The sequence below is a fragment of the Ambystoma mexicanum genome, chromosome 3q, assembly GCF_040938575.1.
Source record: "Ambystoma mexicanum isolate Mex_15411 chromosome 3q, UKY_AmexF1_1, whole genome shotgun sequence".
NCBI classification, from domain to species: Eukaryota; Metazoa; Chordata; class Amphibia; order Caudata; family Ambystomatidae; genus Ambystoma; species Ambystoma mexicanum.
In genome coordinates this window covers 1,114,264,173-1,114,281,244 of record NC_090926.1, presented here as the reverse complement: position 1 = coordinate 1,114,281,244, position 17,072 = coordinate 1,114,264,173, and the positions used below count along the sequence as shown (strand labels likewise).

The 17,072-nt window shown below is 49.5% G+C and overlaps 3 protein-coding genes across 3 annotated transcripts; all 3 read right to left on the bottom strand.

Moving 5' to 3' along the window:
• Positions 1–7,541: 7,541 nt before the first annotated feature.
• LOC138448063 (uncharacterized) lies at positions 7,542–8,135 on the bottom strand. The gene is made up of 2 exons (XM_069604604.1): positions 7,776–8,135; positions 7,542–7,688 (listed from the first exon to the last, which is right to left on the bottom strand). The coding sequence occupies exons 1-2, from the start codon at positions 8,133–8,135 to the stop codon at positions 7,542–7,544; spliced, it is 507 nt and encodes a 168-aa protein (XP_069460705.1).
• Positions 8,136–11,159: 3,024 nt separating this feature from the next.
• Positions 11,160–11,878, bottom strand: LOC138448062 (uncharacterized). The gene is made up of 3 exons (XM_069604602.1): positions 11,801–11,878; positions 11,501–11,699; positions 11,160–11,320 (listed from the first exon to the last, which is right to left on the bottom strand). The coding sequence occupies exons 1-3, from the start codon at positions 11,876–11,878 to the stop codon at positions 11,160–11,162; spliced, it is 438 nt and encodes a 145-aa protein (XP_069460703.1).
• Positions 11,879–13,799: 1,921 nt separating this feature from the next.
• On the bottom strand, positions 13,800–16,835 carry LOC138448061 (putative per-hexamer repeat protein 5). The gene is made up of 6 exons (XM_069604601.1): positions 16,626–16,835; positions 16,026–16,418; positions 15,696–15,938; positions 15,064–15,257; positions 14,037–14,277; positions 13,800–13,919 (listed from the first exon to the last, which is right to left on the bottom strand). Exons 1-6 carry the CDS (start codon positions 16,833–16,835, stop codon positions 13,800–13,802), a joined length of 1,401 nt encoding a protein of 466 aa, XP_069460702.1.
• Positions 16,836–17,072: the final 237 nt, after the last annotated feature.

Below are 17,072 nucleotides of genomic sequence, written 5' to 3'. Positions count from 1 at the left end.
GCCCCCATTACATTCCGCTCAATACCAGTGCTGGTGTCCACATTCTGCTCAATACCACTACTGGCACCGACATTCTGCTCAATACCAGTGCTGATGCCTAATATTCTGCTAAATACCAGTGCTGCTGCCCGCATTGTGCTCAATACCAGTTCTGATGGCCACATTCTGCTCACTACCAGTGCTGATGCCCACATTATGCTCAACACCAGTGCTGATGCCCGCAATCTGCTCAATTCCAATGCTGCTGCTCATATTCTGCTCAATACCAGTGCCGATGCCCACGTTCTTCTCAATACCCGTGCTGATGCCCACGTTCTGCTCATTACGTTTGCTAATGCCTGCATTCTGATAAATACCAGTGCTCATGCCCACATTCTGCTAAATACCAGTGCTAGTGCCCACATTCTGCTAAATACCAGTACTGGTGCCCACATTCTGCTCAATACCAGTGCTGATGCCCACATTCTGGTCAATACCAGTGCTGAGGCCCACATTCTGTTCAATACCAGTGCTAATACCCACATTCTGCTCAATACCAGTGCTGATGCCCACATTCTTCTGAATTCCAAAGCTGGTGCCCGCATTCTGCTCAATTCCAGCGCTGGTGCCCACATTCTGCTCAATACCAGTGCTGATGTCCACATTCTGCTCAATACCAGTGATGATGCCCACATTCTGCTCAATACCAGTGCTGATGCCCACATTCTTCTGAATTCCAAAGCTGGTGCCCGCATTCTGCTCAATTCCAGCGCTGGTGCCTACATTCTGCTCAATACCAGTGCTGATGTTCACATTCTGCTCAATACCAGTGATGATGCCCACATTCTGCTCAATACCAGTGCTGGTGCCCACATTCTGCTCAATTCCAATGCTGGTGCCCACATTCTGCCTAATTCCAGTGCTGGTGCCCACATTCTGCTCAATTCCAATGCTGGTGCCCACATTCTGCTCAATACCAGTGCTGATGCCCACATTCTGCTCAATAACAGTGATGGTGCCCACATTCTGCTCAATACCTGTGCTGGTGCCCACATTCTGCTCAATACCAATGCTGCTGCTCACATTCTGCTCAATACCAGTGCCGGTGCCCACATTCCGCTCAATACCAGTGCTGGTGCCCACATTCTGTTCAATATCACTGCTGGCACCCACATTCTGCTCAATACCACTGTTGATGCCTATTCTGTTGAATACCAGTGTTTATGCCCGCATTCTGCTCAATACCACTGCTGATGCCCACATTCTGCTTAATACCACTGCTGATGCCCGTATTCTGCTCAATTCCAGTGCTGATGCCCGCATTCTGCTCAATTCCAGTGCTGATGCCCACATTCTGCTCAATACCAGTGCTGATGCCCGCATTCTGCTCAATTCCAGTGCTGCTGCTCACATTCTGCTCAACACCAGTGCTGATGCCCACATTCCGCTCAATACCATTGCTGGTGTCCACATTCTGCTCAATACCAGTGCTGATGCCTAATATTCTGCTAAATACCAGTGCTGATGCTCGCATTCTGCTCAATACCAGTCCTGATGCCCACTTTATGCTCAATACAGTGCTGATGCCCGCATTCTGCTTAATTCCAGTGCTGCTGCTCATGTTCTCCTCAATACCAGTGCTGATGCCCATGTTCTTCTCAATACCAGTGCGGATGCCAACGTTCTGCTCATTACGAGTGCTAATGCCTGCATTCTGCTAAATACCAGTGCTCATGCCCACATTCTGCTAAATACCAGTGCTGGTGCCCACATTCTGCTTAATACCAGTGCTGATGCCCACATTCTGGTCAATACCAGTGCTGAGGCCCACATTCTGTTCAATACAAGTGCTGATGCCCACATTCTGCTCAATTCCAGTGCTGCTGCTTACATTCTGCTCAATACCAGTGCTGATGCCCACATTCTGCTCAATACCAGAGCTGATGCCCATGATCAATACCAGTGCTGATGCCCACGTTGTGCCCAATACCAGTGCTGATGCCCGCGTTCTGCTATATACCAGTGCTGATGCCCACGCTCAATACCAGTGCTGATGCCCGTGTTGTGCTCAATACCAGTGCAGATGCCAACATTCTGCTCAATACCAGTGCTGCTGCTCATATTCTGCTCAATACTAGTGCTGTTGCTTCTATTCTGCTCAATACCAGTGCTGATGCCCGTATTCTGCTCAAACCAAGTGCTGATGCCCACGCTCAATACCAGTGCTGATGCCCACGTTGTGCCCAATAACAGTGCTGATGCCCGCGTTCTGCTCAATACCATTGCTGATGCCCACACTCAATACCAGTGCTGATGCCCGTGTTGTGCTCAATACCAGTGCTGATGCCCACATTCTGCTCAATACCAGTGCTGCTGCTCACATTCTGCTCAATATCAGTGCTGATGCCCACATTCTGCTCAATACCAGTGCTGATGCCCGCGTTCTGCTGAACACCAGTGCTGATGCCTAATATTCTGCTAAATACAAGTGCTGATGCCTGTATTCTGCTCAATACCAGTGCTGATGCCCACATTCTGCTCAATACCACTGCTGGAACCCACATTCTGCTCAATACCAGTGCTGATGCCCGCGTTCTGCTCAATACCAGTGCTGATGCCCACATTCTGCTCAATACCTTTGCTGATGCCCACATTCTGCTCAATACCAGCGCTGGTGCTCACATTATGCTCAATACCAGTGCTAGTACCCACATTCTGCTCAATAACAGTGCTGGTGCCCACATTCTGCTCAATTCCAGTGCTGCTGCTCACATTCTGCTCAATACCAGTGCTGGTGCCCACAATATGGCCAATACCATTACTAGAGCCCACATTCTGCTCAATACCACTCCTGGAACCCACATTCTGCTCAATACCAGTGCTGGTGCCCACATTCTGCTCAATTCCAGTGCTGATGCCCACATTCTGCTCAATTCCAGTACTGCTGCTCACATTCTGCTCAATACCAGTGCTGATACCCACATTCTGATCAATAGCAGTGCTGGTGCCCACATTCTGCTCATTAGCAGTGCTGATGTCCACATTCTGCTCAATTCCAGTGCTGGTGCCCACATTATGCTCATTACCATTGCTGATGTCCACATTCTGCTCAATTCCAGTGTTGGTGCCCACATTCTGCTCAATACCAGTGCTGATGCCCACGTTCTGCTCAATTCCAGTGCTGCTGCTTACATTCTGCTCAGTACCAGTGCTGCTGCCCACATTCCGCTCAATACAAGTGCTGGTGCTCACATTCTTCTCAATTCCAATGCTGGTGCCCATATTCTGCTCAATTCCAGTGCTGATGCCTACATTCTGCTCAATTCCAGTGCTGCTGCTCACATTCTGCTCAATTCCAATGCTGGTGCCCACATTCTGCTCAATACCAGTGCTGATGCCGGCATTCTGCTCAATACCAGTGCTGATGCCCACATTCTACTGAATTCCAATGCTGGTGCCCACATTCTGCTAAATTCCAGTGCTGGTGCCCACATTTTGCTCAATACCAGTGCTGATGACACCATTCTGCTCAATTCCAGTGCTGCTGCTCACATTCTGCTCAATACCACTGCTGATGCCCGCATTCTGCTCAATTCCAGTGCTGCTGCTCACATTCTGCTCAGTACCAGTGCTGATGCCCACATTCCGGTCAATACCAGTGCTGGTGCCCACATTCTGCTCAATACCACTGCTGGCACCCACATTCTGCTCAATACCAGTGCTGATGCCTATTCTGCTGAATACCACTGTTGATACCCACATTCTGATCAATAGTAGTGCTGGTGCCCACACTCTGCTCATTACCAGTGCTGATGTCCACCTTCTGCTCAATTCCAGTGCTGGTGCCCACATTCTGCTCAATACCATTGCTGATGCCTGCATTCTGCTAAATACCAGTGCTGATGACCGCGCCCTGCTCAATACCAGTGCTGGTCCCCACATTTTGCTAAATTCCAATGCTGGTGCCCACATTCTGCTCAATTCCAGTGCTGATGCCTACATTCTGCTCAATTCCAGTGCTGCTGCTCACATTCTGCTCAATTTCAATGCTGGTTCCCACATTCTGCTCAATACCAGTGCTGATGCCGGCATTCTGCTCAATACCAGGGATGGTGCCCACATTCTACTCAATACTAGTGCTGATGCCCGCATTCTGCTCAATACCAGTGCTGATGCCCACATTCTGCTCAATTCCAATGCTGATTCCCACATTCTGCTAAATTCCAGTGCTGGTGCCCACATTTTGCTCAATACCAGTGCTGATGCCCGCATTCTGCTCAATTCCACTGCTGATGCCCACATTCTGCTCAGTTCCAGTGCTGCTGCTCACATTCTGCTCAGTACCAGTGCTGATGCCCACATTCCGCTGAATACCAGTGCAGGTGCCCACATTCTGCTCAATACCACTGCTGACACCCACATTCTGCTAAATACCAGTGCTGATGCCTATTCTGCTGAATACCACTGTTGATGCCCGCATTCTGCTCAATACCAGTGCTGATGCCCACATTCTGCTTCATACCAGTGCTGTTGACCGCATTCTGCTCAATACCATTGCTGATGCCCGCATTCTTCTCAATTCCAGTGCTGCTGCTCACATTCTGCTCAATACCAGTGCTGGTGTCCACATTCTGCTCAATACCAGTGGTGCTGCTCATATTCTGCTCAATACCAGTGCCGATGCCTAGGTTCTTCTCAATACCAGTGCTGATGTCCACGTTCTACTCATTACATTTGCTAATGCCTGCATTCTGCTAAATACCATTGCTCATGCCCACAATCTACTAAATACCAGTGCTGATGCCCACATTCTGGTCAATACCAGTGATGAGGCCCACATTCTGGTCAATACCAGTGCTGATGCCCACATTCTGCTCAATCCCTGTGTCAATGTGCACATTCTGCTCAATACCAGTGCTGATGCCCACATTCTGCTCAATACCAGTGCTGATGCCCACATTCTTCTGAATTCCAAAGCTGCTGCCCACATTCTGCTCAATTCCAATGCTGGTGCCCACATTCTGCCTAATCCCAGTGCTGGTGCCCACATTCTGCTCAATTCCAATGCTGGTGCCCACAGTCTGCTAAATTCCAGTGCTGGTGCCCACATTTTGCTCAATACCAGAGCTGATGCCCGATTTCTGCTCAATTCCAGTGCTGCTGCTCACATTCCGCTCAATACCTCTGCTGGTGCCCACATTCTGCTCAATACCAATGCTGCTGCTCACATTCTGCTCAGCACCAGTGCTGATGCCCACATTCCGCTCAATACCAGTTCTGGTGCCCACATTCTGCTCAATACCACTGCTGGCACCCACATTCTGCTCAATACCAGTGCTGATGCCTGTTCTGCAGAATACGACTGTTGATGCCCGCATTCTGCTCAATACCAGTGTTGATGCCCGCATTCTGCTCAATTCCAGTGCTGCTGTTCACATTCTGCTCAATACCAGTGCTGGTGTCCACATTCTGCTCAATACCAGTGCTGATGCCTAATATTCTGCTAAATACCACTGCTGATGGTGCTCAATACCACTGCTGATGGCCACATTCTGCTCAATACCAGTGCTGATGCCCACATTATGCTCAATACCAGTGCTGATGCCCGCATTCTGCTCAATTCCAATGCTGCTGCTCATATTCTGCTCAATACCAGTGCCGATGCCCACATTCTTCTCAATACCCGTGCTGATGCCCACATTCTGCTCATTACGTTTGCTAATGCCTGCATTCTGCTAAATACCAGTAATCATGCCCACATTCTACTAAATACCAGTGCTAGTGCCCACATTCTGCTAAATGCCAGTGCTGGTGCCCACATTCTGCTCAATACCAGTGCTGATGCCCACATTATGGTGAATACCAGTGCCGAGGCCCGCATTCTGTTCAATACCAGTGCTGATGCCCACATTCTGCTCAATACCTGTGCCGACGTGCACATTCTGCTCAATACCAGTGCTGGTGCCCACATTCTGCTCAATACCAGTGCTGATGCCCACATTCTTCTGAATTCCAAAGCTGGTGCCCGCATTCTGCTCAATTCCAGCGCTGGTGCCCACATTCTGCTCAATACCACTACTGGAACCCACATTCTGCTCAATACCAGTGCCGGTGTCCACATTCTGCTCAATTCCAGTGCTGATGCCCACATTCTGCTCAATACCAGTGCTAATACTCACATTCTGATCAATAGCAGTGCTGATGTCCACATTCTGCTCAATTTCAGTGCTGATGTCCACATTCTGCTCAATTTCAGTGCTGGTGCCCACCTTCTGCTCAATACCATTGCTGATGCCTGCATTCTGCTAAATACCAGTGATGATGACCACGTTCTGCTCAATACCGGTCCTGGCGCCCACATTCTGCTCAATAACAGTGCTGATGCCTGCATTCTGATCAATACCAGTGCTGGTCCCCACATCCTGCTAAATTCCAATGCTGGTGCCCACATTCTGCTCAATTCCAGTGCTGGTGCCCACATTCTGCTCAATACCAGTGCTGATGCCCACATTCTGCTCAATACCAGTGCTGGTGCTCACATTCTGCTCAATTCCAGTGCTGCTGCTCACATTCTGCTCAATACCAGTGCTGATGCCCACATTCCGCTCAATACCAGTGCTGGTGCCCACATTCTGCTCATTACCACTGCTGGCACCCACATTCTGCTCAATACCAGTGCTGATGCCTGTTCTGCTGAATACCACTGTTGATGCCCGCATTCTGCTCAATACCAGTGCTGATGCCCACATTCTGCTTCATACCAGTGCTGATGACCACATTCTGCTCAATACCAATGCTGATGCCCGCATTCTGCTCAATTCCAGTGCTGCTGCTCACATTCTGCTCAATATCAGTGCTGGTGTCCACATTCTGCTCAATACCAGTGCTGATGCCTAATATTCTGCTAAATACCAGTGCTGATGCCCACATTATGCTCAATACCAGTGCTGATGCCCGCATTCTGCTCAATTCCAATGCTGCTGCTCATATTCTGCTCAATACCAGTGCCGATGCCCACGTTCTTCTAAATACCCGTGCTGATGCCCACGTTCTGCTCATTACGTTTGCTAATGCCTGCATTCTGCTAAATACCAGTAATCATGCCCACATTCTACTAAATACCAGTGCTGATGCCCACATTCCGCTGAATACCAGTGCAGGTGCCCACATTCTGCTCAATACCACTGCTGACACCCACATTCTGCTAAATACCAGTGCTGATGCCTATTCTGCTGAATACCACTGTTGATGCCCGCATTCTGCTCAATACCAGTGCTGATGCCCACATTCTGCTTCATACCAGTGCTGTTGACCGCATTCTGCTCAATACCATTGCTGATGCCCGCATTCTTCTCAATTCCAGTGCTGCTGCTCACATTCTGCTCAATACCAGTGCTGGTGTCCACATTCTGCTCAATACCAGTGGTGCTGCTCATATTCTGCTCAATACCAGTGCCTATGCCTAGGTTCTTCTCAATACCAGTGCTGATGTCCACGTTCTACTCATTACATTTGCTAATGCCTGCATTCTGCTAAATACCATTGCTCATGCCCACAATCTACTAAATACCAGTGCTGATGCCCACATTCTGGTCAATACCAGTGATGAGGCCCACATTCTGGTCAATACCAGTGCTGATGCCCACATTCTGCTCAATCCCTGTGTCAATGTGCACATTCTGCTCAATACCAGTGCTGATGCCCACATTCTGCTCAATACCAGTGCTGATGCCCACATTCTTCTGAATTCCAAAGCTGCTGCCCACATTCTGCTCAATTCCAATGCTGGTGCCCACATTCTGCCTAATCCCAGTGCTGGTGCCCACATTCTGCTCAATTCCAATGCTGGTGCCCACAGTCTGATAAATTCCAGTGCTGGTGCCCACATTTTGCTCAATACCAGAGCTGATGCCCGATTTCTGCTCAATTCCAGTGCTGCTGCTCACATTCCGCTCAATACCTCTGCTGGTGCCCACATTCTGCTCAATACCAATGCTGCTGCTCACATTCTGCTCAGCACCAGTGCTGATGCCCACATTCCGCTCAATACCAGTTCTGGTGCCCACATTCTGCTCAATACCACTGCTGGCACCCACATTCTGCTCAATACCAGTGCTGATGCCTGTTCTGCAGAATACGACTGTTGATGCCCGCATTCTGCTCAATACCAGTGTTGATGCCCGCATTCTGCTCAATTCCAGTGCTGCTGTTCACATTCTGCTCAATACCAGTGCTGGTGTCCACATTCTGCTCAATACCAGTGCTGATGCCTAATATTCTGCTAAATACCACTGCTGATGGTGCTCAATACCACTGCTGATGGCCACATTCTGCTCAATACCAGTGCTGATGCCCACATTATGCTCAATACCAGTGCTGATGCCCGCATTCTGCTCAATTCCAATGCTGCTGCTCATATTCTGCTCAATACCAGTGCCGATGCCCACATTCTTCTCAATACCCGTGCTGATGCCCACATTCTGCTCATTACGTTTGCTAATGCCTGCATTCTGCTAAATACCAGTAATCATGCCCACATTCTACTAAATACCAGTGCTAGTGCCCACATTCTGCTAAATGCCAGTGCTGGTGCCCACATTCTGCTCAATACCAGTGCTGATGCCCACATTATGGTGAATACCAGTGCCGAGGCCCGCATTCTGTTCAATACCAGTGCTGATGCCCACATTCTGCTCAATACCTGTGCCGACGTGCACATTCTGCTCAATACCAGTGCTGGTGCCCACATTCTGCTCAATACCAGTGCTGATGCCCACATTCTTCTGAATTCCAAAGCTGGTGCCCGCATTCTGCTCAATTCCAGCGCTGGTGCCCACATTCTGCTCAATACCACTACTGGAACCCACATTCTGCTCAATACCAGTGCCGGTGTCCACATTCTGCTCAATTCCAGTGCTGATGCCCACATTCTGCTCAATACCAGTGCTAATACTCACATTCTGATCAATAGCAGTGCTGATGTCCACATTCTGCTCAATTTCAGTGCTGATGTCCACATTCTGCTCAATTTCAGTGCTGGTGCCCACCTTCTGCTCAATACCATTGCTGATGCCTGCATTCTGCTAAATACCAGTGATGATGACCACGTTCTGCTCAATACCGGTCCTGGCGCCCACATTCTGCTCAATAACAGTGCTGATGCCTGCATTCTGATCAATACCAGTGCTGGTCCCCACATCCTGCTAAATTCCAATGCTGGTGCCCACATTCTGCTCAATTCCAGTGCTGGTGCCCACATTCTGCTCAATACCAGTGCTGATGCCAACATTCTGCTCAATACCAGTGCTGGTGCTCACATTCTGCTCAATTCCAGTGCTGCTGCTCACATTCTGCTCAATACCAGTGCTGATGCCCACATTCCGCTCAATACCAGTGCTGGTGCCCACATTCTGCTCATTACCACTGCTGGCACCCACATTCTGCTCAATACCAGTGCTGATGCCTGTTCTGCTGAATACCACTGTTGATGCCCGCATTCTGCTCAATACCAGTGCTGATGCCCACATTCTGCTTCATACCAGTGCTGATGACCACATTCTGCTCAATACCAATGCTGATGCCCGCATTCTGCTCAATTCCAGTGCTGCTGCTCACATTCTGCTCAATATCAGTGCTGGTGTCCACATTCTGCTCAATACCAGTGCTGATGCCTAATATTCTGCTAAATACCAGTGCTGATGCCCACATTATGCTCAATACCAGTGCTGATGCCCGCATTCTGCTCAATTCCAATGCTGCTGCTCATATTCTGCTCAATACCAGTGCCGATGCCCACGTTCTTCTAAATACCCGTGCTGATGCCCACGTTCTGCTCATTACGTTTGCTAATGCCTGCATTCTGCTAAATACCAGTGCTCATGCCCACATTCTGCTAAATACCAGTGCTGGTGCCCACATTCTGCTCAATACCAGTGCTGGTGCCCACATTCTGCTCAATGCCAGTGCTGATGCCCACATTCTTCTGAATTCCAAAGCTGGTGCCACATTCTGCTCAATTCCAGCGCTGGTGCCCACATTCTGCTCAATACCAGTGCTGATGCCCACATTCTTCTGAATTCCAAAGATGGTGCCGCATTGTGCTCAATTCCAGCGCTGGTGCCCACATTCTGCTCAATACCAGTGCTGGTGCCCACAGTCTGCTCAATTCCAATGCTGGTGCCCACATTCTGCCTAATTCCAGTGCTGGTGCCCACATTCTGCTCAATTCCAATGCTGTTGCCCACATTCTGCTAAATTCCAGTGCTGGTGCCCACATTTTGCTCAATACCAATGCTGCTGCTCACATTCTGCTCAGTACCAGTGCTGATGCCGACATTCCGCTCAATACCAGTGCTGGTGCCCACCTTCTGCTCAATACCACTGCTGGCACCCACATTCTGCTCAATACCACTGCTGATGCCTATTCTGCTGAATGCCACTGTCGATGCCCGCATTCTGCTCAATACCACTGCTGATGCCCACATTCTGCTCAATACCACTGCTGGCGCCCACATTCTGCTCAATACCAGTGCTGATGCCTATTCGGCTGAATACCACTGTTGATTCCCGCATTCTGCTCAATACCATTGCTGATTGCCACATTCTGCTCAATGCCACTGCTGATGCCCGCATTCTGCTTAATTCCAGTGCTGCTGCTCACATTCTGCTCAATACCAAGTGCTGATGCCCCCATTACATTCCGCTCAATACCAGTGCTGGTGTCCACATTCTGCTCAATACCACTACTGGCACCGACATTCTGCTCAATACCAGTGCTGATGCCTAATATTCTGCTAAATACCAGTGCTGCTGCCCGCATTGTGCTCAATACCAGTTCTGATGGCCACATTCTGCTCACTACCAGTGCTGATGCCCACATTATGCTCAACACCAGTGCTGATGCCCGCAATCTGCTCAATTCCAATGCTGCTGCTCATATTCTGCTCAATACCAGTGCCGATGCCCACGTTCTTCTCAATACCCGTGCTGATGCCCACGTTCTGCTCATTACGTTTGCTAATGCCTGCATTCTGATAAATACCAGTGCTCATGCCCACATTCTGCTAAATACCAGTGCTAGTGCCCACATTCTGCTAAATACCAGTACTGGTGCCCACATTCTGCTCAATACCAGTGCTGATGCCCACATTCTGCTCAATACCAGTGCTGATGCCCACATTCTACTGAATTCCAAAGCTGGTGCCCGCATTCTGCTCAATTCCAGCGCTGGTGCCTACATTCTGCTCAATACCAGTGCTGATGCCCACATTATGGTGAATACCAGTGCCGAGGCCCGCATTCTGTTCAATACCAGTGCTGATGCCCACATTCTGCTCAATACCTGTGCCGACGTGCACATTCTGCTCAATACCAGTGCTGGTGCCCACATTCTGCTCAATACCAGTGCTGAAGCCCACATTCTTCTGAATTCCAAAGCTGGTGCCCGCATTCTGCTCAATTCCAGCGCTGGTGCCCACATTCTGCTCAATACCACTACTGGAACCCACATTCTGCTCAATACCAGTGCCCTTGTCCACATTCTGCTCAATTCCAGTGCTGATGCCCACATTCTGCTCAATACCAGTGCTAATACTCACATTCTGATCAATAGCAGTGCTGATGTTCACATTCTGCTCAATTTCAGTGCTGATGTCCACATTCTGCTCAATTTCAGTGCTGGTGCCCACCTTCTGCTCAATACCATTGCTGATGCCTGCATTCTGCTAAATACCAGTGATGATGACCACGTTCTGCTCAATACCGGTCCTGGCGCCCACATTCTGCTCAATAACAGTGCTGATGCCTGCATTCTGATCAATACCAGTGCTGGTCCCCACATCCTGCTAAATTCCAATGCTGGTGCCCACATTCTGCTCAATTCCAGTGCTGGTGCCCACATTCTGCTCAATACCAGTGCTGATGCCCACATTCTGCTCAATACCAGTGCTGGTGCTCACATTCTGCTCAATTCCAGTGCTGCTGCTCACATTCTGCTCAATACCAGTGCTGATGCCCACATTCCGCTCAATACCAGTGCTGGTGCCCACATTCTGCTCATTACCACTGCTGGCACCCACATTCTGCTCAATACCAGTGCTGATGCCTGTTCTGCTGAATACCACTGTTGATGCCCGCATTCTGCTCAATACCAGTGCTGATGCCCACATTCTGCTTCATACCAGTGCTGATGACCACATTCTGCTCAATACCAATGCTGATGCCCGCATTCTGCTCAATTCCAGTGCTGCTGCTCACATTCTGCTCAATATCAGTGCTGGTGTCCACATTCTGCTCAATACCAGTGCTGATGCCTAATATTCTGCTAAATACCAGTGCTGATGCCCACATTATGCTCAATACCAGTGCTGATGCCCGCATTCTGCTCAATTCCAATGCTGCTGCTCATATTCTGCTCAATACCAGTGCCGATGCCCACGTTCTTCTAAATACCCGTGCTGATGCCCACGTTCTGCTCATTACGTTTGCTAATGCCTGCATTCTGCTAAATACCAGTGCTCATGCCCACATTCTGCTAAATACCAGTGCTGGTGCCCACATTCTGCTCAATACCAGTGCTGGTGCCCACATTCTGCTCAATGCCAGTGCTGATGCCCACATTCTTCTGAATTCCAAAGCTGGTGCCACATTCTGCTCAATTCCAGCGCTGGTGCCCACATTCTGCTCAATACCAGTGCTGATGCCCACATTCTTCTGAATTCCAAAGCTGGTGCCGCATTGTGCTCAATTCCAGCGCTGGTGCCCACATTCTGCTCAATACCAGTGCTGGTGCCCACAGTCTGCTCAATTCCAATGCTGGTGCCCACATTCTGCCTAATTCCAGTGCTGGTGCCCACATTCTGCTCAATTCCAATGCTGTTGCCCACATTCTGCTAAATTCCAGTGCTGGTGCCCACATTTTGCTCAATACCAATGCTGCTGCTCACATTCTGCTCAGTACCAGTGCTGATGCCGACATTCCGCTCAATACCAGTGCTGGTGCCCACCTTCTGCTCAATACCACTGCTGGCACCCACATTCTGCTCAATACCACTGCTGATGCCTATTCTGCTGAATGCCACTGTCGATGCCCGCATTCTGCTCAATACCACTGCTGATGCCCACATTCTGCTCAATACCACTGCTGGCGCCCACATTCTGCTCAATACCAGTGCTGATGCCTATTCGGCTGAATACCACTGTTGATTCCCGCATTCTGCTCAATACCATTGCTGATTGCCACATTCTGCTCAATGCCACTGCTGATGCCCGCATTCTGCTTAATTCCAGTGCTGCTGCTCACATTCTGCTCAATACCAAGTGCTGATGCCCCCATTACATTCCGCTTAATACCAGTGCTGGTGTCCACATTCTGCTCAATACCACTACTGGCACCGACATTCTGCTCAATACCAGTGCTGATGCCTAATATTCTGCTAAATACCAGTGCTGCTGCCCGCATTGTGCTCAATACCAGTTCTGATGGCCACATTCTGCTCACTACCAGTGCTGATGCCCACATTATGCTCAACACCAGTGCTGATGCCCGCAATCTGCTCAATTCCAATGCTGCTGCTCATATTCTGCTCAATACCAGTGCCGATGCCCACGTTCTTCTCAATACCCGTGCTGATGCCCACGTTCTGCTCATTACGTTTGCTAATGCCTGCATTCTGATAAATACCAGTGCTCATGCCCACATTCTGCTAAATACCAGTGCTAGTGCCCACATTCTGCTAAATACCAGTACTGGTGCCCACATTCTGCTCAATACCAGTGCTGATGCCCACATTCTGCTCAATACCAGTGCTGATGCCCACATTCTACTGAATTCCAAAGCTGGTGCCCGCATTCTGCTCAATTCCAGCGCTGGTGCCTACATTCTGCTCAATACCAGTGCTGATGTTCACATTCTGCTCAATACCAGTGATGATGCCCACATTCTGCTCAATACCAGTGCTGGTGCCCACATTCTGCTCAATTCCAATGCTGGTGCCCACATTCTGCCTAATTCCAGTGCTGGTGCCCACATTCTGCTCAATTCCAATGCTGGTGCCCACATTCTGCTCAATACCAGTGCTGATGCCCACATTCTGCTCAATAACAGTGATGGTGCCCACTTTCTGCTCAATACCTGTGCTGGTGCCCACATTCTGCTCAATACCAATGCTGCTGCTCACATTCTGCTCAATACCAGTGCCGGTGCCCACATTCCGCTCAATACCAGTGCTGGTGCCCACATTCTGTTCAATATCACTGCTGGCACCCACATTCTGCTCAATACCACTGTTGATGCCTATTCTGTTGAATACCAGTGTTTATGCCCGCATTCTGCTCAATACCACTGCTGATGCCCACATTCTGCTTAATACCACTGCTGATGCCCGTATTCTGCTCAATTCCAGTGCTGATGCCCGCATTCTGCTCAATTCCAGTGCTGATGCCCACATTCTGCTCAATACCAGTGCTGATGCCCGCATTCTGCTCAATTCCAGTGCTGCTGCTCACATTCTGCTCAACACCAGTGCTGATGCCCACATTCCGCTCAATACCATTGCTGGTGTCCACATTCTGCTCAATACCAGTGCTGATGCCTAATATTCTGCTAAATACCAGTGCTGATGCTCGCATTCTGCTCAATACCAGTCCTGATGCCCACATTATGCTCAATACAGTGCTGATGCCCGCATTCTGCTTAATTCCAGTGCTGCTGCTCATGTTCTCCTCAATACCAGTGCTGATGCCCATGTTCTTCTCAATACCAGTGCGGATGCCAACGTTCTGCTCATTACGAGTGCTAATGCCTGCATTCTGCTAAATACCAGTGCTCATGCCCACATTCTGCTAAATACCAGTGCTGGTGCCCACATTCTGCTTAATACCAGTGCTGATGCCCACATTCTGGTCAATACCAGTGCTGAGGCCCACATTCTGTTCAATACAAGTGCTGATGCCCACATTCTGCTCAATTCCAGTGCTGCTGCTTACATTCTGCTCAATACCAGTGCTGATGCCCACATTCTGCTCAATACCAGAGCTGATGCCCATGATCAATACCAGTGCTGATGCCCACGTTGTGCCCAATACCTGTGCTGATGCCCGCGTTCTGCTATATACCAGTGCTGATGCCCACGCTCAATACCAGTGCTGATGCCCGTGTTGTGCTCAATACCAGTGCAGATGCCAACATTCTGCTCAATACCAGTGCTGCTGCTCATATTCTGCTCAATACTAGTGCTGTTGCTTCTATTCTGCTCAATACCAGTGCTGATGCCCGTATTCTGCTCAAACCAAGTGCTGATGCCCACGCTCAATACCAGTGCTGATGCCCACGTTGTGCCCAATAACAGTGCTGATGCCCGCGTTCTGCTCAATACCATTGCTGATGCCCACACTCAATACCAGTGCTGATGCCCGTGTTGTGCTCAATACCAGTGCTGATGCCCACATTCTGCTCAATACCAGTGCTGCTGCTCACATTCTGCTCAATATCAGTGCTGATGCCCACATTCTGCTCAATACCAGTGCTGATGCCCGCGTTCTGCTGAACACCAGTGCTGATGCCTAATATTCTGCTAAATACAAGTGCTGATGCCTGTATTCTGCTCAATACCAGTGCTGATGCCCACATTCTGCTCAATACCACTGCTGGAACCCACATTCTGCTCAATACCAGTGCTGATGCCCGCGTTCTGCTCAATACCAGTGCTGATGCCCACATTCTGCTCAATACCTGTGCTGATGCCCACATTCTGCTCAATACCAGCGCTGGTGCTCACATTATGCTCAATACCAGTGCTAGTACCCACATTCTGCTCAATAGCAGTGCTGGTGCCCACATTCTGCTCAATTCCAGTGCTGCTGCTCACATTCTGCTCAATACCAGTGCTGGTGCCCACATTATGGCCAATACCATTACTAGAGCCCACATTCTGCTCAATACCACTCCTGGAACCCACATTCTGCTCAATACCAGTGCTGGTGCTCACATTCTGCTCAATTCCAGTGCTGATGCCCACATTCTGCTCAATTCCAGTACTGCTGCTCACATTCTGCTCAATACCAGTGCTGATACCCACATTCTGATCAATAGCAGTGCTGGTGCCCACATTCTGCTCATTAGCAGTGCAGATGTCCACATTCTGCTCAATTCCAGTGCTGGTGCCCACATTATGCTCATTACCATTGCTGATGTCTACATTCTGCTCAATTCCAGTGTTGGTGCCCACATTCTGCTCAATACCAGTGCTGATGCCCACATTCTGCTCAATTCCAGTGCTGCTGCTTACATTCTGCTCAGTACCAGTGCTGCTGCCCACATTCCGCTCAATACAAGTGCTGGTGCTCACATTCTTCTCAATTCCAATGCTGGTGCCCACATTCTGCTCAATTCCAGTGCTGATGCCTACATTCTGCTCAATTCCAGTGCTGCTGCTCACATTCTACTCATTTCCAATGCTGGTGCCCACATTCTGCTCAATACCAGTGCTGATGCCGGCATTCTGCTCAATACCAGTGCTGATGCCCACATTCTACTGAATTCCAATGCTGGTGCCCACATTCTGCTAAATTCCAGTGCTGGTGCCCACATTTTGCTCAATACCAGTGCTGATGACACCATTCTGCTCAATTCCAGTGCTGCTGCTCACATTCTGCTCAATACCACTGCTGATGCCCACATGCTGCTCAATTCCAGTGCTGCTGCTCACATTCTGCTCAGTACCAGTGCTGATGCCCACATTCCGGTCAATACCAGTGCTGGTGCCCACATTCTGCTCAATACCACTGCTGGCACCCACATTCTGCTCAATACCAGTGATGATGCCTATTCTGCTGAATACCACTGTTGATACCCACATTCTGATCAATAGTAGTGCTGGTGCCCACATTCTGCTCAATACCATTGCTGATGCCTGCATTCTGCTAAATACCAGTGCTGATGACCGCGCCCTGCTCAATACCAGTGCTGGTCCCCACATTTTGCTAAATTCCAATGCTGGTGCCCACATTCTGCTCAATTCCAGTGCTGCTGCTTACATTCTGCTCAGTACCAGTGCTGCTGCCCACATTCTGCTCAATACAAGTGCTGGTGCTCA